This window comes from Lonchura striata, chromosome 8, assembly GCF_046129695.1.
Source record: "Lonchura striata isolate bLonStr1 chromosome 8, bLonStr1.mat, whole genome shotgun sequence".
Taxonomy (NCBI): Eukaryota; Metazoa; Chordata; class Aves; order Passeriformes; family Estrildidae; genus Lonchura; species Lonchura striata.
In genome coordinates, this window is record NC_134610.1 from 31,326,946 (window position 1) to 31,349,220 (window position 22,275).

General features: G+C 39.0%; 1 protein-coding gene across 10 annotated transcripts in view; it reads right to left on the bottom strand.

Moving 5' to 3' along the window:
- GULP1 (GULP PTB domain containing engulfment adaptor 1) overlaps positions 1-22,275 on the bottom strand; it is a 146,535-nt gene that overhangs the window by 2,841 nt on the left and 121,419 nt on the right. For 5 of the 10 annotated variants that reach the window (XM_021540931.3, XM_021540928.2, XM_021540930.2 and 2 more), the window contains 4 exons: positions 15,977-16,201; positions 13,080-13,218; positions 6,395-6,489; positions 4,711-4,746 (listed from right to left, as the gene is read on the bottom strand). In XM_021540931.3, the coding sequence (XP_021396606.1) occupies positions 4,711-4,746; positions 6,395-6,489; positions 13,080-13,218; positions 15,977-16,201 (495 nt within the window). The remainder of the gene's footprint in view (positions 1-4,710; positions 4,747-6,394; positions 6,490-13,079; positions 13,219-15,976; positions 16,202-22,275) is intronic. The other 5 variants (XM_021540933.2, XM_021540937.2, XM_021540934.2 and 2 more) reach the window with 5 other exon arrangements.

A 22,275-nucleotide genomic window follows, 5' to 3' on the forward strand; every position in this document is an offset into this window, starting at 1 on the left:
ACACATGCTTGACTTGCTAAAGGTACTTAATTCACACCAGTCCTAAAGTAACAACTTCACTTTTAATACAGGAAAACTCATTTTAATTTCTCTTTCTGCATTAAAAGAAGCTGAACAATTGTGGCTGGACCCTCAAAAGTCACCTTGAAGTCAAGAAAATTTCAGTCTGTTGGGTGAAAGTGCTTTGAAGGTTTAAGCAATTGGAAATAGGGCTCTGACTAGAAATGCCACGAGAACACGAGCTCCAGTGGCAGCTGTGGCAGTGCTCTGTTCAGTGAGAGTGCTGATTGTGTGCTATGAAATCAATAACAGGTCCTTTCATCATGAAAATATCTTGTAAACAAGATAAATCTTTTTGTAAAACCATCTGTATGGGGATTAGGCACAAGCTCAAGTCTTCCCCTCACATGCACAGCAGTACTTCAAGACCATACCTTTTGGGTTTAGAAGATAAATCCCACGTCAAACCAACTTAATTTCAAACAAATTCAAATCACAGGTTAACACTTGAAAAGTGTATGAATATCTAATAACCCTGCCAGCTACCGCTATCAGGAGAATAATGTGGAAAAACAGAACAAACCTCCTGGCAATAGTTACTAAATGGTCTGAGAATTTCCAAGTAAAAGCTGCTTTTTCCTAAAGGGAGATCCATACTGAGCAAGTAGCAGCACTGTGGTGTAAACATTTAACAGTTTGCTCTACCTGGGTGACACACTGCTGCCAAGGCTCACTAGTGTATTTTTTTCCTTTTTTTCCCCTCTCTGTATTTTCTAAACAATTAAAAGGAAGAACATTAAATGCAGAAGATATTTCAAGTGAAACACAACCTGTTACAAACAGACAGTGCTCATTTCCTCAAAGGGTAAATTAATTGATGGAACTGCAGTCAAAGGAGGACTGCTTACCCAGAAGGAGAATTCAGAGAATTAGCCTAGGGTCTAATCTGTCACATTTTAAGCCCTGCAGTTACAGTGTGCCGAGGATGCTCAGTTTCTGAAGTATCTGAAGGCTGCTTCCAGTTTTGAGCTTGTAAAGGGATACAGGAACAAGGGATTGTAGGTGCTTCAACCTGAGGATGCTAGATGAGCTCCAACAGCAGAACATCACCAACAACTGCTTGACAAGGACAGAGACCTTCATCCTGAGCCAGCCAGAGCTTTCACTGCACATCCATGCCATTCATGTCCTGCCCACTCTTATTTTTATCTTATTTTTACTGTTAAGCACAGTTTGCTGGTGTCTTAAGTGTCTTCACTCCCAATGCCCTTTTTCCAGCAAGTGAAGGGAAAATCAGATTATGCATTTTGGAAGTACACTCATCTCACTGTTCTTATGTTGAGCATGTCAAGTTTTTTGACTCAAACTGATATTTTGTCACTTAGCACTTTGTTTGTGTTTGCTGTGACTCAGAACTATTTCCACTTTCTTGAAGAACTGTGGCCTCCTTGGCTCCTTTCTGCAGCTTCACTCCAGCCACTTCCACCCATCCCTGTTTAGTCCTTATATCAAGTGATATTTTGCATTTAAAGCAATTAAATTTCCACATATTTGCAATGTGCTAATTTATTCAGAGATTGCTGCTCTTTATGGATCATACTGATTAAAAAAGCATGTTTACTTTATTTTTAACTTTATTACCAAAACAAACTGTCTGTCCTAAAAGCAATCAGTGCTGTGGTTGCCAGGTGCTGGTAGCAGTTGCACTGCTGAGAACAATGGCTCATGCACATTCCTGTCTGTAACAGGGACATGGCATTAACAGGGACATGGCATTTCCATGGACACTTCTGAGCCACACCAAACCCACGACCATCAGTGTCAGGATCTGCACTTCCAAGCAGGCTCAAATTTCCATAAAAACCACAAGGCCAAAAAGCCCAACAGCATAGAGAGGACATCAAAGCAATCCAGGTGGCTGGCTGGGCATTTCTTTCATTAAAGGGATGTAAAACCTAGATTTTTTTTCCTCTTGGATATTTAAAATGAAGCACATAGGAATATAAACAAAGGAAAGCTGCACTACCCCTCAAAAGGGAAAAAATTAATCAGAATCTCTCCATCCAGCAGACTCCCTGGCAAAGTGATTGCAATTTCCAAAGATAAGGAAGGCAAAGGCTCCACATCTCCCACAGCCATCAGTACTCCTAACCCCTCAGGTTCAGCAACATAACTCCAAATTCTTAGTTAATTTGTAGAATCCCCAAAACTATACTTTGGCAAACACGCAATTAAAAGTAAAATCCAATCAGCTGGAGTCAGGCAAGCCATGGGCAGGCTTTAGGAGTACAGTCTCTGCATGCAGAGTAGAACTGTTGTTGATGCAGGTAACAGTTCTCATGGCAGTGCAGAACACTGAGTGCCACATGTTTTTAGGACTGCAGTTCCTGTCTACACCTGAGCTGCACAGGGCTCCCCAGTGCTCTGGTCCCCAGGGGAAGCTGCTCTCTGATCATTACAGAACAGCACAGGCCAGCTTTTAACTCTCAGCATTCACAGCTGTAATAGTCATGAAATCAGTTGCAATGATTCAGATTACAAATTATGATTTTTTTTTCCCCTGATAAACTTGACTAATGTGTTAAGAAATTATTTTTAATGACATATAGAGTCAGCTTATTGGTAAACATTATAGTTTGTATAATATATAAAATGCATTACTACTTTTAATCCACAACAATTAAAATATTTTGCCTTGTGAAATTCAGACCGTTCAGCTTCTAATAATGTGTGTTCTTACCAAAACTCTGCCTGTTCATTAAAACCCATGTACTTCTGTTCAGGAAACAAAAACTTCACACAGTCACACAGATTTGCTGATTTTCAGGGAATGCTGAAAAAGGCCACCCCATGGCACTGGCCAGGAGAGGGAACAAGAGGAGCTATGAAGTGTGCATCTATATTGTGCCTTGTTTTGCTGTGTTCATGTCCTCAAGGAGCTTTTTTACTTTAGAGGCATTTTAACACAAGGACTGAGCAGTTTAGCTGCCTACTAAGTAATGGTATCGTACTAAGGGATATGACTGATGCCCTAAAGAGAGGAGCAAAGCTTGTTTTCTCTCAAAACAACTCAAAACCAATCCCTCTTCCAAAACCAGCATTTTTTTTTTTGAGTCAAGGATAAAAAGATGTGAGCTATTCTGGTTAAAACCAGTAAGCAATAGGAACTTGCACTTTATCGTGAGATCAATTTGCCAGAGTCAATCTTATGGCTCAGAAGTTCACTCACTTATCACTTCACAGTTACTTCACTCAATGAGCTTAAGTCAGCACAAACCCAATGAAGCAATGACAAATTTACATATCTCCAAGAAGAGCATTTAGAGGGCTGAGCATAACTTATTTGAGATGGAAAGATGTCAAGTCTACTGACTGCTTCAGGGCATGCAGGGAGAATGGCCTGCAGCTCCTGGAAGCTTTCTGATATTAACTACCTAGAGATTTTAATAAATTATAGCAGCTGCTGCTGGTGTGATTCATGATCCAGGGAAACTTCTCCTCATTGCAAGATTTCTGGGAAAGTAGACATTAATTTTATTAATGTCTAGACGCAGTCAAAGTAAAGATGAAAATATGTTTCAGCATAAGGGTGCAGGGAAACAGGAGGTTGGACAGTCATCAGAGAGAGGCCTGAGCTATAAAAGTCACATCCCTGCAAATGTTTGAGTTTTAAGCTCTCCAGAAAGATCAACAGAGATTGGACTGAGAAATGGAATAGAAAGCTCAACTGTGAAATTTGGACCGTCACTGAAGTTCAAAAATAAGTGTTCCCCTAGAGGCCAGGGAACTTCTCTGATCTCATTAAGTTCAGAATGCAGGATGCAAAGGAAAAGCACCCACCACTCAAGAGTTTATTCTCCAATGCCTCTTCTGTGCTTGCTCTCCTCTCCCACTTTGTTCCCAAAAGCACAAGGCCAGATCAGGACAGCTTTTCTGCACACAGGGTGTGTGTGCTGAGGCACCTCACATGCTCCTCACAAGAAACAGGCTAAGAGAGCTTGGGCTGTTCTGCTCAATCAGGCTGGCAGTCCTCACTGCAGGCTGAGCTCTATCCAACACCACAGTGCAGGAAGTTTATATTTGGGACTATTTACTAGGTGTCTGTAAAACACTTACCTTCACAGATCTAATGGAATACAAAATTACTGACACCCAGGCTGTGCTTCCATAATGCAAAGATTCATCCACTGCATTTCAGAAAAGAAGAGAGGCCCACATTTCTCTTCCACGTTTCTCATTGCTGGATTTCCAGAGCAGGTTACATTCTGTGCTCTCACCTTCCTCAAAGGCTCTAACAGCTGTTGAGACTAGCACAGCTGCTTCTGCTCCTTGAAAAGTTTTAAATCATTATGTCCAAACAAAGACTTGCTCTCAAACGTGGTTGTACTAAAACAATCTCTGTACTAAAGGTTTTTGTAGTAAAGGTGACAATCTGATAATGGCAACTGGAGATTTCACAAGTACACATGTAAAACAAATAGTGGTCAAAACAAAGGCTTAATATTAGCACCTGGCAAGACAGAGCAAAGAAAACAACCATCAGCTGTGCCTAACTTAGAGCTTGTGGAGGCCTCCAAAAATGAAAACAGCTCTGACTCAGAGTTCTATATAAAAAAACCATAAATCTTGAAATTTTTATACATAAATATACACAAAAATAGAAACACAAGACAAACACGTGCAGATTTCAATTGTAAATGCTTTAAATACCATTATTAAAATATGATATACCAACCATCGCTGACGCTGTGCACCCAGGAAAGCATAAGAAGATAAAAGAGACATTAGGAAAAGCATGTTTCAATCTGTACTTTGCACCAATCACAGTAAAATAATTGTACACTGTCTTTGCTTTGGCTCAAGTTAGAATATGGGGATTTTTCATACCCTTTCAGCTGTACACTTGTTCTCAGCTGGATCATAAATGTCAAGTTCTGTGCCTTCATAAAGGCCCACTAATTAATTTTTAGTGAATAGCTGATATGCTAGGGAGGGATTGCCTTTCTTCACAAGAGGACACAGTAACACCCTAATGCTTGGGGGTTTTGTTATTGATTGGTTGTCTCCATTTTTTAGATCAAAAGAGTACAAACAATGATGGGAGATTTTAATTTCAATATTAAATTTGACATTTAATTGTGACATTTAAATATTGACATACCATTACTAGTGGTAACCACAGTTGCTACAGTTTAATTTTCCCTAAAACAATGGAAATGTTAATATATCAATGGGAGGTCCTGTAAGATTTGGGGTGTGTGTTCAAGGGCTTGGTAACAACATTATGGCATTCACAAAACACTAGCATGTTGTTGGAATTGTAAAGACAGTTTTGGCTTTTGGCTGCTCTTTGAAATTATATGAGGGACTAAGAAGCTAAATTTCTTACTTCACTGTGAACAGAGTTTGTCAGTGGAACCATCCTGAACTGACGAAGAAAAGAAAATGGACTCAGGAAAATGAAATGGTATTTCAATCTTATTTAAACCATTTTAAAAAGCCTCTGCTGCTTTCTAGGTGGGAGAGAGGAACAGAAGGAGACCGAGAGCAAAAGCTCTTGGACTTTGTGGACTCCTAAGAAACAAGAGGGCTGGAAACCCTGGGAACACTTTCTGCTGAGGAGCCAGGATCCTAGAAATTCAAGTTTCCATTATTTCCAGGCTTTTCTTTTGCTGGCAGGCTGCTTAAAAAAATACTAGAGATAAGCTGGCAAGAAACTAGAAGTTTTGAAAGCCTGACTGCAGAGAATCATTTGTTCCAAAACTTCAGAACTTTCTCCTAGAATTGTTTCACAACTGGGTCAATAGCTGAATGGACAATGTTGAGTGTTTCGGAATCAACAAACATTTTCTGATAAAAACACAATTCAGAATTCTTGAATCAATGTTCTGAAGTTTAATTGCCCCAGGGTGCCATAGAGCTGTTTTTAAAGGCAGCAGAAAATTGCTATGGCCTAAGAAGTACCTAAGTCTGCCCAATGCTGAGAGAAAACAAAGTGATGTCATTGAGGGAAAGAGGAGGTTACATTGGAATGGTGGAGATTGCTGCACCTGGAGATCAAGGGATCTGGAGGGCTATTGACACAGCTCACTTTTTCATCTTTTTCATCTCTCTCAGTCCCTTCCCAGGTAACAGTTCCCAAACCATTTTGGTTACAGTGCTGAGAAACCCTTCAGTAGTGTAGCTGACTGTATTGGTACCAGGTGAGGCTCTTAAGGCAAACCCAAACTCCAGCTCAAAGACCAGGAGATAAACTTACAGAAGGAATAGTCAGAAATGGGGGTCTGTCTCTGCATTAGTGTGTGCTTTGTGGAACACATTTTCAGCATATGGTAAGCACATATTTCAAGAATAGACACACAGCCATCAAAACCCACGTTAAGTCAGTAGTTACCTGCATCTCATCTAGTTTGGACTGAATGTCTGGAGGGAAATCTCCTGCTCCACAGCTAAAAGGGTCAAAAGGTTCTGCTCCAAAAAGGTCTCTCTCTGCAACGACAGAAAAATGAGTCACTGGGAGAACAGGTATGGGCCAGGAGAACAGCGCTCTGAAAAAGCCACCTAACATCTCCTCCTGAGCCCAGTGTCAGCACCACCAGACACACCACTCATTAACCACAGCTTTTAACATCCCAGTTTGCAAGCCAGGTCTTGGGCAGTTTCCCAAACCTTAATACTCAAATATTTTTCCAAGAACACCACTGGACTTCTGTTTAAGCCTCTCTTTATCTTCCTTTAATGCTTGTGCCTTCTAGGGATCCGGTGGGAAGTTGCTGCTCTTGGAAGACGGCATCGTATTCTGACGTGTGCTCTGGAGTCTGTGTGTAGGAGTTTCAAAAATGAAGTGGAAGCAACTGGACATGAGTTGCCAAATTTCATCTCTACGTAATGTCAACAACAAATTACCAACCAACCAATCCTTGTGTCCCCTGTCTGCCACTCTTCAGGTTAAGGATGTTTTTGAGACAAGCAAACACTCTTACTAAGGCAAGACAAGGCCTTTGTTTGATACAGTTCCTTAATGAGCAACTAGCAGTAATAACAACTAGAAACCATCAAAGTTTTAAAATCTTGGATGAGATCACATCAAGGAAGAAAAGCAATTTTAAAAAAACCCAGAAAACTACAAAAGTACCATGAGCTGTAACTTAAGCTAAAATTCCACTAAATTTGGGTGCATAAATAGAATTAATGCAAATTTCCCTTTTCTAAATATCAAAAGCTTCTGACTTTTTCTTAACTGCAGTTTGCATTCTAGTGGTCAAAGGGAGGGGAGGTGTTTCTTTTTTTCATCTGGGTAAGAAGAAACACCTCTAATAAAATTGGGTTATTTTTTCATATTAGTTCTTGATATCTTTCATAGTTCTTTATATCTGCCTGCTCAAATATTTTTCGGTTTTTCATGTTTTGGTTGCTTTTTACTCCTTCTTAATAATAGATTTTTCTTCCCTACAGTTAAAGGCTCCATCTCTAGACACTTTTCGCATCTCACACTGGATTAAACTACAGCAGTTTAAAAAAATTGCTAACCCAACCCAACCGTACTGATTGAAGAATCTACAGAATCAAGTTCCTCCAACCTTGTCATTGGTGGAGAGAAGACCAGAACCATTAGGAGATCTCCTCTCTCCTAACTTTCATGGCTGCCTAGCAAGAAACCTGACAAACATTCTGTCTGCCTCAAAACAATTTTAGTTTCAGAGCATGACAGTAAGGGGAGCAATAGTAACCCTGAAGTGATTGCACAGTTAGGCACAAAATTCACCCTTAACTCCTGAGCTCTGGGTGACAATCAACTGCTGGACCCAACTGCCCCATTGCAGTGTTCCCAGTCCCATTATCAGTGGTGCAGCACCTGCTTACAGCTGCACAGCTGGTTTGATTTTGGCATCCTTCGAGGCAGAATTTTACACCTGTGTTCTCTGGGGTCTTCAACAGTTATTGTGCATATCGGTCTGTCAGGGCTTTGCCCTTATCAATTAGGTGTTATCTGGCTGCACAGCAGGCATTTTAAACAACTGGCAACTACCATCATTTGCTCCTACAATAAAGTACAGAAATTCCCATGATCAAGTTCAGAAATTTGACCAGAACTTGATTGATTACATATTTAAAAAACTGTGGCTAAACAGCTACAAACTGTCACAAGGGACCAGGAGATGGCCCAGATAAGAGAGCCTTGTTCCAAGAGTCCACTAGAGCCAAGCAGAAATCCAGTCTTTCCTGGCAAAGGCAGACCACCTGTGTGCAAGAGAGACTTTAACTCGGATAATCTAATGTAAAAATTAGGTTCTCCCTCATCCTTTGCCTCTTTCACAGCCAAAATGGGTCTGCTCCAGTATAACCAGTGTCCTGAAATGCTCTGATGCTCCTAGCAAATAACCTTCAGATGTGTAGCAGCTTTGACTTGCAATCTAACCTCAACTGGGCAAAAAAGTGATTCTGCTTTATAACCCTCAGCAGTCTATGGTTCATTATGTAGGTCCATTTTCTTTCTTTTTACCTTTAAAAGGAACTGACAGCTTTCTCTGTGGTCAGACAATGGAAAGCAGACAGTTCCAACACAAGGGCTTAACAAACATTCTATGAATGTATTTAGGAAAAAATGGAGAAGGACAAAACTCCTGCATGTAATTTGTACTGAATTATGAACTTACGACTATTTTTAAAAGCAAGTATTTTGCACACTATTATTGTTATTATTCATACCTTATTATTGGGCTTTTATTAATGAAAGCCCTTTTGAGCTCATTAGCAGGAAAACAGCAGAAGTTTTACCTCCTTTAATGTCACTCCTTTCTTTAATGCGAAAGATTTCTGAATTTATACTGTATACAAGGCAGATTTTAAAACCAACCAGAGTGTGACTTACTCCAAGTGACAGAGCCTAGTAAGCCCTGGACAGAATCAAATTCAAAATAAAGAAGTGTTACCTAGCTGGGTTTCTGGCTATCACTTGGGTAATTATCTCTATCATAACTTGCTATCCATTTCAGCTGAAGAAGTCCACAGAACAGCTGCTTTTCTGCATTTAAAGTTTCAGTGTTATAAAAGAGGCTGCACTGCTAAAAGGCAGGGAGGGACAAAGTTCCATGGAATATTTTCAGTAGCATTGTCTTCATTTGCCTCAAGAACAAAAGCTGAAGAACATTTAAAATGGAGAAATATGAAGACTTCATCCCTGCAGGGCTGCACTATTCCTTGGAATATCCATAAGCTAATCATCAACCAGAGTTCACTCCACTCATGATGGGGGGGGGGGGGGGGCTCCTTTTTAGCACAGATGGCATAAATTGGTAACTTTTTATTTCAGGCCAGAGAATTTGCATGAAAATTAGCTATAGCAAGAATATCTTGCCTGGCACACTCTCCAAAATTATTGTAGCATAGACAGGCATTTCTTTCTCCAATAAACAGCAACCAGGAAGCCTTTGAAAATTATCCTTTCAAACAGTACAAATAATTTCCTTTCCCTTTCTCATTCCTTTCTGGATAGATATAATTTCACAGGCTGCAAAATTGACCCACAAATTCAAAAGCCATGAAATGTTGATGTTTTAGATCCTCAGCTCAGACCACAGGGTAACATGAACAAGTAATAAATTCTGGGACCTGACATTCAGGAGAACAAACATAATACTGGAGAATAGCAACCTGCATGCTATGATAAATTCAAAATTAGCAATTACTAAGCAAAAGTACAAATATTTGGCTTTTCTGCTGCACTTGACATCCCAATCTCTACTTCAGCTATCATCCAGGCACACAGCTCTGCTGATATATGCTTTGCCCAGATGGAGTAGCTGTGGTGACAAAAATGAATCACACTGAGAGAGAAGCACCCAAAGAAATATTTGGAATAAACTGAGAGAAGGAAATCCAGAAAGCCTTTCCTTTAGCTGCAGGCTACTCTATATTTTTTTCATTGGAAATTATTACATCCATTATTCTGACAAAATAATCCTAAATAATCTGCAGAAAAAGAGCACCTTGGAGCAGATTTCTGCATCTGCCAGTTGTGACCTTGATGCATTTCATTATGCATTTGTGTGAAATAAATTGAACAACTCAATAGAGAATATCCTCTACAGTTCTTTTCTGAGATATGAAACTAATGCTCTGCCAACAAGAAATATAAGTTAATTCCTCCTTTAATGAAATAAAATTAATTAACTAATTCTGACCATTCAGAAAACTTATAAGAACAATTACAAGTGCTTGTAATTGAGGAAGAAGCAGCATGCAATCTCTAACATTGCATTTTTTGGTTGCATTACATTATGTTGCAATTATTACCTAAAGAGTCAGAGTGCATTTGACCAATCTGCTACCTCCTGTACAAAAATTATGCCATGTTCTCCTTTAAATAGGTAAACCCCATTTATTTGCTATTGCTGGTACAGCCTGTAGTGAGCAGACATTTACTGAGTAGTCCTGTTGGAACATGGCTGAATACTAACTCAAAATCTCAAGATTTAATTCATTTTTTAAAGCCTAAATGCCTTGGAAATAGCTGTCTTACAAAAAAAAAAAAAAAAAGAGAAAAAAAATTAAAAAGGTCACTGTTGCTCTGCTCTAGTTTTAAAAGGTGAGGTTTCTTAAACTACATGCTGTGAGCTCAGCAAAGCAGAGGTACCATTTATCACCCCACAATTGTTTTTCCTGTGAAATTACCAACTGGTAAGCAAAATTCTAACTCTGGGCATTCCTTTGTATGGGAAGCTGAACTGTCATCCCAGTGCCAGCAATCACCTATGAACTTGGTCTTGGAGGAATGAAAAGTGCTTGGTATTGTTGCAGGATTCCTACAAGTGTCCATGCCTTTCCAGGGCACTGCTATTTTTGGCTGGTTTATCAAACTGGCCAGTGGACAAACAAGATGAACTTTGGCTTTTAAAAGCACATTTTCTTTGAGCAGCACAAGTGCCCTCCTTGGGTAACAGGCCCCACTTAGGCAAAAGGAATAAATGAGATGATACTAACAAATAGATGGCAAACCCTCATTTTCTCCTTCTTTACTACTGAATATGAGAAAACTGAAAGTTACAAAATTATAAAATCCAATAAAATTACTCTGTAATTTCACCAAATCAACTCTGCTTGAGTGCAGTGGAGATAAGAACAGGAAAAGATGATCTCAGAAAATAGAGACTCCAAACTTTGGGTCTTCTGGGTTGCCAGCCCCTCTACCTTGTACTGGAGAAAGAATTGCCAGCTTGCTGGTACAGGCAGCAGTGACACCACAGAGCAATGCATTACTGCACATTGTTGCAGTCATGGGACATTGCATAGCCTGAACAAGCTTATGGGAGCTGAACTTTCTCGTCTGGGACAGTAAGGCCCTTGTTTGATGATAAAATATTCCTCTCCTGTTTCAATGACACTCTGAAATATGCCAAAAAGCATTAATAGCTGATGAACACAGTAATTTTCAACACAGAAAGTACCATGACACACACTGAAAGAGTAGGGATCAAAAGTATAAAGACCATGAATGATTTTGTAATCTCTTCCTGAAGTGGCATCTCTGAACTATGTCATCTCAGCTGAAGGCAAATCACTGAAGTGCAGAAGCAGCAACTACTTTAAACAATAGATACCACTGTTAGTAAGCAATTTGTTATTTTTTTATTTTATATTACAAACCCTACTGCCTAAACAATTACAAATCCCATATAGATGGAATTTTCAAGATCCCTCAAGACTGAGTGCTGACTCCCACAAGATTTCTATGGAACTGAGGTAGGACAATAGGTAAAAAAATAAAAACCTATAATTAAATTAAAGTTAACTTGCTGTTCTTGAAGCTGTATATGCACATTTAGATCTATTTTATGGCATTGCCTGTAGTCTCAGTAAAGCAATCATTCAATTATTTATTGCAAAGCCATAAAATTCTCTCAATAGAGCAGTTCTATTTTAATATTCTAATAGAATATTCTAATATTCTTTTAAATTACATGAAAATACTGATAGATGTAAAATTCTGTTAGTATACTTTTTGAGAATCCCACAGAAATTCATTAATTATTTTAAAATATTCTCCTTAAAAAAAAACAAGATTCTTTATTGAATTAAGAGCCTGAACATTTACTCCTTAGAAGGTGACAGACATTCTAAGCAATGTGACCAAATAGCACCAGATACGGGCTTGGGAAGGGAAGAATTCACTGACTGAAATTACAAAGTGCATTTTTGTTTTTGTGCACATCTCCTATTCACTGGTGAGTTGAAAACTCTGCATCCTAGAGGCATGCCCCAAAACAGCACAATCTCCTCAAAAGTGTTCATATGGTGGCAGGCAGTAACAGAAGTGTCCCTTATCCACTCTAAAATAGGTATCAGGAACAGAAGATACACAGACTGGTATTTCCACAACCTCTAACATCACCTGTGCATGCCCCACTCTCCTCCCCCTCAAGGGATTTCCAAAGCTTTTAAAAAGACTTTCTGGACTCCAAAAAAATTTCCAGTCAAGTCAAGAACCTTACCCTAGATGCGTCTGACCCTTTGCAAAATAAAATTGCTGTTGTCAATAACCTTTTGAAGACCTTTTAGGAGTGGTTGGCAATCTGGAGAGGTTCATCAACTACAGCAAAACAAAGCTGTGCATGATGTGAAAAGCAGTGCTGAAAACAGCATTCCAAGTCTCCCTGAGGGGTTTCTTCAGCTCTCCCTTGAGCATCAGCATCACCATACTTACTTCACCTGCTGCCTTCCCCAGAAATGCAGGCTCTAGGTGCTAGAACCGTGGCTTGACAGGGAAAGAACTAACAGGAAGTAAAAGTATTCCTTGAAGTAGAGAAAAGAGACTGCAAAAGAAAAGCCAAGTTAAAATCCCCAACCCAACTCCTGCCAAGTGTATATGTCATAGTTTCACAGTAAGTTTGGTTATAATGCAACTTGGCAGCAACATCAAGGACTTTGGGAAGATGGTATAAAGATGAAACGGCATTAGTGAACGTGATTTACAAAAACTGTATTTGGCTTTTCATGCAAAATGTACGTAAAACTTTAAAGATGCTTTATTTTAAAAAAATAATGTAAGCAAAAAGTAGGTCAGTGGTTACAAAACTTACTGATCTCTGTAGATCTACTGGGTACTGGAGGAGGCTGTGTACCATTGCGAGTAGGTGTTGATGACTGAGGGGATATGGGAGAAAAGGGAACCATATCAAAGATGTCAGTGGAGGGTGATTTAGGTGTCACACTGCCTGCCTACAATAAGGACAATAAATATTAGGGCAATATTTCACATGAAAAAGATCACAATACTGAATTCTTCAGCATGCAGATAAGAGTCACATTTTGAAAAAAAAGTTAAAAACAACCATCAGCATGCAAACCCCAGCTCCTGACACCAAGCAAAAGGCATTTGCAGTACAGACTCTGACATGCTAACACTCCCCAGTACAAAAGCAGCACTGTAATTTTTCCATTTTCCATTGAAAATGTATCCCAGTTACACTTGAAAAGCTCTGACAAGCAGCTCTCTTGCAAACATACAAGCACAGACACCTTCATGAGACCCAGTCGAGATAATATGGCAACAACAACGTGCTCTGCTCTGGACAGCACAGAAACAAATTCAAAGATACAATCCCAGTATTTTTGGTTTACTAATTCTTCTTTACATGACCTCTTATTTAGCAGCTTAGAGAAAGTGGTATGATCAAAGCTTTTAATGTGCTTTTCCATAAGTGATAATCTAGACGTGATATACTGAATATTAATATCCAAAATAAACCTGTTATCCTCGAAGGTAAAACTGAAGAGATTTCATTCAAAAGGTACAAGAATTTGGAATGGTTAAAAAAAAAAATACCAGGCAAACAAGAAACCCCAAACCCACCAATTACTCTACAGTCATATTTGGTTTTGAATAGTTCATCCCTCCTGCCACCAGTCCACTACTTCAGGGCACAAGTGAGGCACAGTCAAGTTAAATATACTGAACACTGAAGACAAAGGATGAAATAGATTAAAGCTGAGACTGACAAGCTGATGGCAAAACTAGTTTTGCATGTTCATGTTATTGCTGAGACAATACAGAAATCCCCACAGTGCCCTGTGTGTCAGAAAGGCCAGCCAGGCACAGCAGAACCTGCAGCTTGCACAAACTATCCACGCAGACATGCACAAGTTAAATTAGTCACATGGATCCTTTTATTCAGAATACACAAATATGATAGCCTGGCCAGCAGGTAGTCCTTAGCACTGCTTGTCCATGAGGTTCTCATGGATAAACCCTTATTTTGGAATGCTGCTTTCTTCAGTGCCTGTGCTGCAGACCTGCAGCTGCCCTGGGAAAGCTCACATCAGATTCCTAAGCCAAGTCTACAGGTGGCCCTGAACCACACCTATTTCTCTATGGAGGTTCTCTGCAGTGGCTCTGAGAAGCAATATTGATCTACAGCCTTCCTCTGAAAGAGAAAAAACATGGGGCTCTCAAGTCCTACACTTCCTATTTCTTGGAGGTTCTGTGATTCTTAGGAGTTTTAAAGGCTTATTTTAAATTTTGATTAACATTTTTAAATTGGATTAAGTGAGATCTCTAACTGTTCAATATCTAAAAGAACCTGGAGTATTTCTTCCCAGATATACAGAATCATAGCAAGCAAAAAAAATCTACATTTAACATGCTGCTTTTATATTTTGCCTTAAAAAAAAAACCCTCAGTCATTGCTATTCCTAATCATGACCATAGTTTAATCAACTTCATAAAAGAACTAATAAAATTTCAAGATTTTAACACATCCAGAACTCTTACTGTCCTCAACTTGAGTTACTACTGGAGGTTCAGGATCATGTGCTGTGAAAAGATTTCAGTGCACAGTTCAGACACCACAGGCTCCTGCTAGAGTCCAAGGGCCTTGCAGTAACCCTGCAGAGAGCCAGGATAATCCAAGTCTGGCAGATGGCTGGATGTCATCTGCTCCCACCCCAAGCAGGGCAATGGATGGGCTGGACCCAAAATAACCACAATAAAAAAGCACACCCCTTCCTTCATCTGAAATTGCTCTGATTGTAGATGGGCTTCTGTTAGCATCAGGATGGTGGGGGGTCAGGTTTAGGGAATAAATAAATGCTTCCATCAACCTTCATTTCCTTCAACACCTATGAGTAATCCTAGAATGTCTTGGAAATCATATGTTCTAATGGAGAATCTTATTAGTTGCTAAATGTTTATGGCTATTTAGAAGACAGATAAACAGCACTTACATTCAGTTATAAATGTGCCTTTTAGGCAAAAAAAAAGAAAACCCAAACTTTAGACTCATTTCCCAGTTACATTTAACTAACTGGCCATTTTGATTCTACTGATATAGTTTAATTAGAACTGTTAATGAATTAAGAAATGTGTATTTTGAATATGAGCACAAGAAGCATTTTTATTTAGTGAACACATGCAGAAAGCCAGGATGGTCGCTAAAAAAAGCCAACTATTACTTGCAAATGGAAGAAAAGTTCAGTATAAGCACATGAATATGAAGAAGAAGGCAATATGCCCATTTCATATTTGAGAATCATTTTCAACCTTCATTTTGCACAGTTTTTATAAAGTATTCTAAAAGTTATTTAATGGCTCATTGCTTTTCTATTAATTCATCAGGGGAAGAAGGCCTTGAAGTTGGACCTTTAGAATTGTTTTGAATTGCTATTCTTTATATAAAAATTTTAACAAAAGATGGACAGATAACCAAGATCATTAATTAATGGACTAATTTAAACATATTGGGAAAGTAAGAATTTATGTTTTGGGGGTGGGAAAGAAAAAGCTCTGTAGAAAAAAGAGTAGCTCTTCACAAATTCCATATTTTAAGAGCACCCCTAGAGAACCTAAGATTCATTCACCCTATCCTTTAGCCACTGTACAAAATGCACATTTTTAATAGAAGTTAATACACAACAGAGAACAAAAGAAAGGCAAAAATAAAAAACAAAAACTGAAAAAGCTTTTGCACAGCAAGATTACACGAGGTCTTGGGCAGCTGTATTCACTGGCAGGCTTTGGAAGACCACTTTTTGAAGGTGGTGGTATTAACAATCCAGGTGGTAGTCTAGAGTCAGGAGAACTCCTAGGAGTAAGCGTAATGGAAGAGATATCTAAACAAGGAGGTGAATCCTCATTGTTACACCAGAAAAAAGTAGAGGGTCTTTGAAACATATGTTCATCATTATCACACTTTATGTGCAGCAGCTGAAAAGGAATCACAGAAAGAGAAAACATTCTGAGGAACAGAACGTGGTAACGTCAGGAAAAGAAGAAAAAAAACATTACATATTTCAAAAAAACTTGTCAGCAACTTGCTGTTCAGTGCTATAGTTACAAGATACAAAACTTGAAATTACTTCAACCAAATATAACGATATACTACATTAAGAAGTAACCCAGTAGCAAGTGGAACAAAGACAACTTGATCCTTGATCATTACACCAAATAAAATGAAGTCAAGCATCTTTCCCATAGTGTGTGCTGTGAGATACTAAGAAATATCTAAATCCAATAAGCAGTCAGCAATCTCTCACATCTGCACTTGTAAATAAACAGTAGGCACAAGTCTGCGGAGAAGAGTTACTGTGCTGGTTAATGCATAGGTCAGATTTTCTCTAACTGACTGAGGAAAAATCTACCATTTATATCCCACCAATTCTGAAAGAACAGCTCATTATTGAACTAAAATCTTCAGAGGACAGATTAATCTTTAGATCTTAACAGAAGGAAATGCACAATTGTGCAGGAAGTTCTTGGCCATGAGTTCCACAGAGAGAAGGCAGGAATGGCTCCTGGGCTGGAGGTGTCCTGCCTAAACCCTATCCTGCCTAAGCTGTGACTGGCCTAGGCTGAGGCAGTGGCAGATGAGTGCAGCAAGAATTCTGAAGCTTGGTTTTGCTCCCCTTGTAGTGTTACACAATGGATATGTCATGATTATTTCATCAGAAGTTTGCATAACTCAGTAGAGCAGGATTCAATTATTTTAAACCATTTTTTTCAGTGTTATGTAGTACACAAAACATTTTCTATCCTTTTAAAATGAGTCTCAGCTTTACAGATTAACCTGGCTAAGAGTACAGGTGACTAAATGTAGTAACAATGCCATACTTGAGAATATCAAAACAACCCACAAATTCACTACTCTAAAAATGCAATTCAGCATTAAAATAAAAAAATAAAAATGTTTTCATCCCAACTTCAAAAATTTCCATACTGGAATTGAGAAGTGGAGGGTTTGGGATGGCAATCAGTAAAAAGAAATCAAAAAACCCACAGGAGAGACTTTTGATTATTATTTCAAGAGTATAACCAACTACAGGTAGAAGAGTTGCAGTGCTATTGAGCATTTCTGCCATCCTTGCTGTCATACATAATTATGGGGTAAAAAACCCCAGCCATCAGAATAATAAATGCTCAAAAAGACTGTGTAATTAAGAAAGCCAAATACTCCTGAAATACAAAACAGCAAAAGATAAGTAGTTTTCACAAGAAGGCATGGATGTCACATGAAAAATCCCACAGAAAGCAGCAAAATGCACATAGCACCACGAAGCAAAGCCTTGAGGATGATGAATATATATCAAATCCAGGCAATGGAAAAATTCAATACAAAACCAGAATATACAGCCCTGGTATCATCTGAGCCCTGAACTGCAGCAGCCACAGGTCTCACAGTGACACTTGGGACACCACACACCCTATGGGGTGGTGAGCTTTCTACAACAGTTTTGGGAATGCACCTGCTCAGGACACGAATTTTCCCTAGGAATTCTTCCTTTTCAGAGCAGCACAGAACCCATCAGTGCTGGGAGAGCTGCTCTGTGTCTCGTCCCAGGGCCCAGAAGGACCTGCAAGGCTGATGGGCTTTCTGCTCACATCACAGGGAATGCCACCAGACACACAAAGTGCAGGGCAGAAAGGCAGAGACCCTTACTCTAAAGAATACAGCCTGAAGAGGGTGTAGCTCCTGAAAATTGATACTCTTACTCCAAATTGTAAAGGAAGAAAATATAGTAAAAATAATTAAATTGTCATTTTAAACAGAAACTGTGTTTTGTCAGAGGCTCCCACTCAGACCTGCAGTAACAGTGGCATTGATAAAATGCTCCAATTTGGGCCTCATTCCATCAACATAAGAACAAGAAATGAAATGAACATACTAGTTCAGTGGACTTGGGTCTCTTTTATGGTTAGGTATTACTGTGTGCCACCAAAGGATTTATTTTTGACTCATTCTACTGAGAAGGGTGCTGAAGATGCACTGTGTGCTGCATCATACTAGAAAATGTAAAGTGATTGAGGTTTTACTAATCAGGAAATCACTTCAAAATTGCTTCTTTTTACAAGGGGTCTCTAGGCACTGATTGCAATCTCTGTGTCACACCCACATAGCAATCACTTAAATATGAATTAGAATAAATTAGAAAATGGTTTTTTCCTTAAAAAATTTAAATTGGTGATATACAAAACCACCACAGCAGGAAACTGCAGAGACGTTCCAGAGAATGGTGAGCAACCTTGAATTGAAAATTATGCATTTAGTCAAGAACCTGCTCATTTCCTGAAATTTAGGACTACTAGGAACACTCACTAATCCATAACTTATTAATTCATAAAATACTGTATGAGCATTAGCAGTTCCATTAATTAACTGCTACATCTTCAGTTCATTTAGTACTCTTTCAGTGACATGAAGTATGTCATAGGGAATTTCAAATTGATCTTCTTTAACATTATAAATGCAACAGAATTTGACACTCTCATGAAAAAGTGCTCAAACAACTGAACACAGAATATAATAAATCTAAGAAGGCAGAAGATAGGCAAAAAAACCCAACAAAAACATGTGCATTTTCCCACTTGGCAATCTTGGTGGAAACAGGAATCAAGTGATATGCATAAACACATTCCAAAATGGTTTTTGAAATCTGCATGCAGTTCCAAGGTCTGCCTTAGGGTTTTCCCATGGGTGTGGTAAAGCTTTCCAAGGAGGGTCACTGAGGCAGGTGGCCTATGCCTCTAGGTCACAACAAAACCTTGGAGCAAAGGGCTAATCAATCAATCAATGTCTTTAATGCTCTTCTTAAAATGGGAGGGGTTTTGCACCACCTCCACGTAGGAGTACGAATTCCACGCTGCTTCTTTGGCAATATTTATGGAGCATGGAAGAACACTGATCCTTCTGGGGCTGCCTCTCCCAGCACCTCCTCCTGCTGCCCCACATTTGAGTGCTCTCAGGGAACCCTGGCAGCTTTGGGCAGCACTGGCAATGGAAACAGCAGCAAAAAGATGTGATGTGAGCCCCCTGTGCCAGGCTGCGCTGGGCTCTGGAGGCTGCAGTTACACACAGCAGCAGCATCCAAAGCCTCCGGTGACACAAACTGCAGCAGTGTCCCCACAGGCAAACAGCAGGATGAGAATCCAACGATCCTTACATAATCAAAGCCAAATGCAAAAAAAGACCAGTGATTAAAGCATTGCCAAGCCACTGAAACAGATGAGAAGTAAACAACAGATACACGAGTCACAGAAACGTTAGCAGTGCGTGCAAAGGGGTGAGACAAAGGGAACATTCCATGCCAGCATTTCCCATGGCACCTGGAAGCACAGCTTGAGAGGCAAACTAAGGGAACTCTTGTTTGGGATGGCATGTCCTCGACAGAGCCACTCAGGACACCAAAAAAAAGTGATAGCTCCTGTTGCATAACACTTCTGCATTGGCAAACCCACTCATCTGAGGGACTAACTTCTCAAAGTTCTAGGAGGACTGCTCAAAACCATCGACCCGAATGCAGAAAACATCATCACTAAGCAGTTTATTATTTACTGAATGTGCTGAGCAAATGTAAATCTAATTAGCTACAATATCCTGAGAGAAAAAGTGTGAAGATTGGTAATTTGATGCTCAACTTTCACAATATATTTTATGCAAAAGTATTTCATTATACAATCCAGTTTTCTCTCTTTCATTTCCAACTATGATCTCATTGTCTTAATGGCTTCTTTTATAGGTTCAGAAAGAAATTTTATTTTTCCCATAGAGTTTATGAACTGACAGAAAAAGCACCTAAATTAGATTGATGTTGATTTGGCCATATGGCTAGATTTAGAGCAGCTACAAAAAAAATTTCATAGTGATACTAATAACCAAGCAAGGAGAGAATCCTGACGGCAATTGTAACCCTGAAAAGCAGAATTTGATTGCTGCCAATGCTTTTCACCCATTTACACACTGCAAAAATGCAAAGGGTAGGTAATTGCATTATTCACACACATATTCTGCTCTCATTTCACTCTGTCAATATTATTTTAAAATATGGCCTCAAATAAACCCTTAGTTAGCCTGCAAAAAAAACCTGCAATACAAGCAAGAATAATCAGAAAAGGAGTTTCCCTTTGTACATCCCAATCAAGCCTTTAACTTACAATACTTATCAACTGGAGAGAGAAAAGTCATCCCTAAATTTTTAAATTGTTACTACTTTTAATTTTAATATGGAAGTGGGTTTTTTTTTGTGTTTTGGTTTGGTAACTGATTTTTTTAATAGAGAACTGAGGACTTGCAATAAACTCCCTAATACTCCAATTCACTATTATTACTTAAAACATAATTTAATTAAAACAATTAGTAACAGAGATTTCAGTTGGAAAGATGTTCTCTCTTATGAAATTATCAACCCAAAATATTTTTGATTCAGTGCTTAAAATAAAGCTTTAAGCTTACATTTTCTTCTCTTAGACCAGGCATGGATTTTTGGATAGATCATAAATTTGTACACATTTGATATGAAGGATCAGCAAATTAAGTTGTTTTAATATTATGTTTTGCAAAGAAAGTGTTCAACACTATTACCCAAGAATTCAATATATAAGCACAGGGCAAACTCCTTTTAGAGAAGTAAATCTATCAGCAAAGCCACACATTGCAGTCTAGACTGGCATATCACATGTTGTCTATAGTTTGTGAAACTGCAGACAAAATGTTTTAAAAACATTTTGGAAATAAAAGAGGAACTGAATTTTAAGTCTGGATAGTATTACATCTGATCCTGAGCAAATGCTTTTATTTCATATTTAGCTATAAACTTATTTTCAGTGACACCAGGAAGTTAGAAAAGTTTGTTTCAAATGACAGCCTGGATGTATCTGTTTAGAACTGAAACATGTTGAAACAATTTTTTTTTTTTTAAATGCGCAGTGAACCAGATGCTTCAACCCATACACGTATTAAGTTATCCATCCACACTTTAAAGATGCTCTCACATTCTACTTTCTTTTGATACTGAAGTGAAAACAGGAAATGTAATCTGGTCCTGCTTGTGGGAAAATGATCTGTGAAACAGAAGACTGAGCTGTCAAAAAGAGCAGAATTGGATTGCTTTTTAAAAAAAGAAACCAAAACAAAACCCAAGCCACACAAATCAAGTGATATAATAGTAAAAAAACCTGCTGCACTTCAAATTTCCTGAAGTGCTTTCTCCCTTCTTCATTTCATTAAAAACTAATGGGAAGGATAATGTGTCTAGAATGATTAATCAATGTATCTCGTAAGCAGGAATAAAGAAATTATAGACTAGCACTGCATGTAAATATTACCATGGCTCCCCAGTTGCTGCCAGGTGGGAAAGGCATTCTGTCCTGGGTCAGTATGTTACCATACAGAGCATGGCAGTGAGATCATGTGCTGTCTGCCACAGCAGTGTGTCACACTCGGTGTGCAATAAGCTCTAAAGGCCCCTCAGTCTCCTCTCCTGGGGATGGAAATCACCCTCCTGATCACTGCCAGCCTGACTGTGCAACTTTTACCCATCTGCAGCTGGCTTCTGGAAATGGACATTTCTTCACAAACTGCCGTGATGCCCCTTAAAGGCATGTGTTCTTTTATCACATTAGGTGTCAAGGATCAAGGCTTAAACTTTCCTTTGACCACTGAACAATCCCTTCCCTAGACCTCAGCACGCAGAAGACTGGACTGACAGATAAGGAGCTCCAGGCAGAAAAGACTAAAAAGATATAAATAAATCTAAATGCTTACTATGGCTAAGAAAAGCTTCAGAAAGCTGTTGTATGGCACTGGCATCTCTGCATGATTCATCAGTGTGATATGAAAAATGCAAGAATACTTAAAACTTATAGTTTCAAAAAATCTGTTTTAAGTCACAGGGCAATTATCTTACGTTCACAGCATGTAATACCAAGACTATCTGCATGGAGGGAAGCTTTCCCCATCCACCCAAAAGTGCTTACAAAGGGGCTCAAACAAGGTATTATTCCCCGTG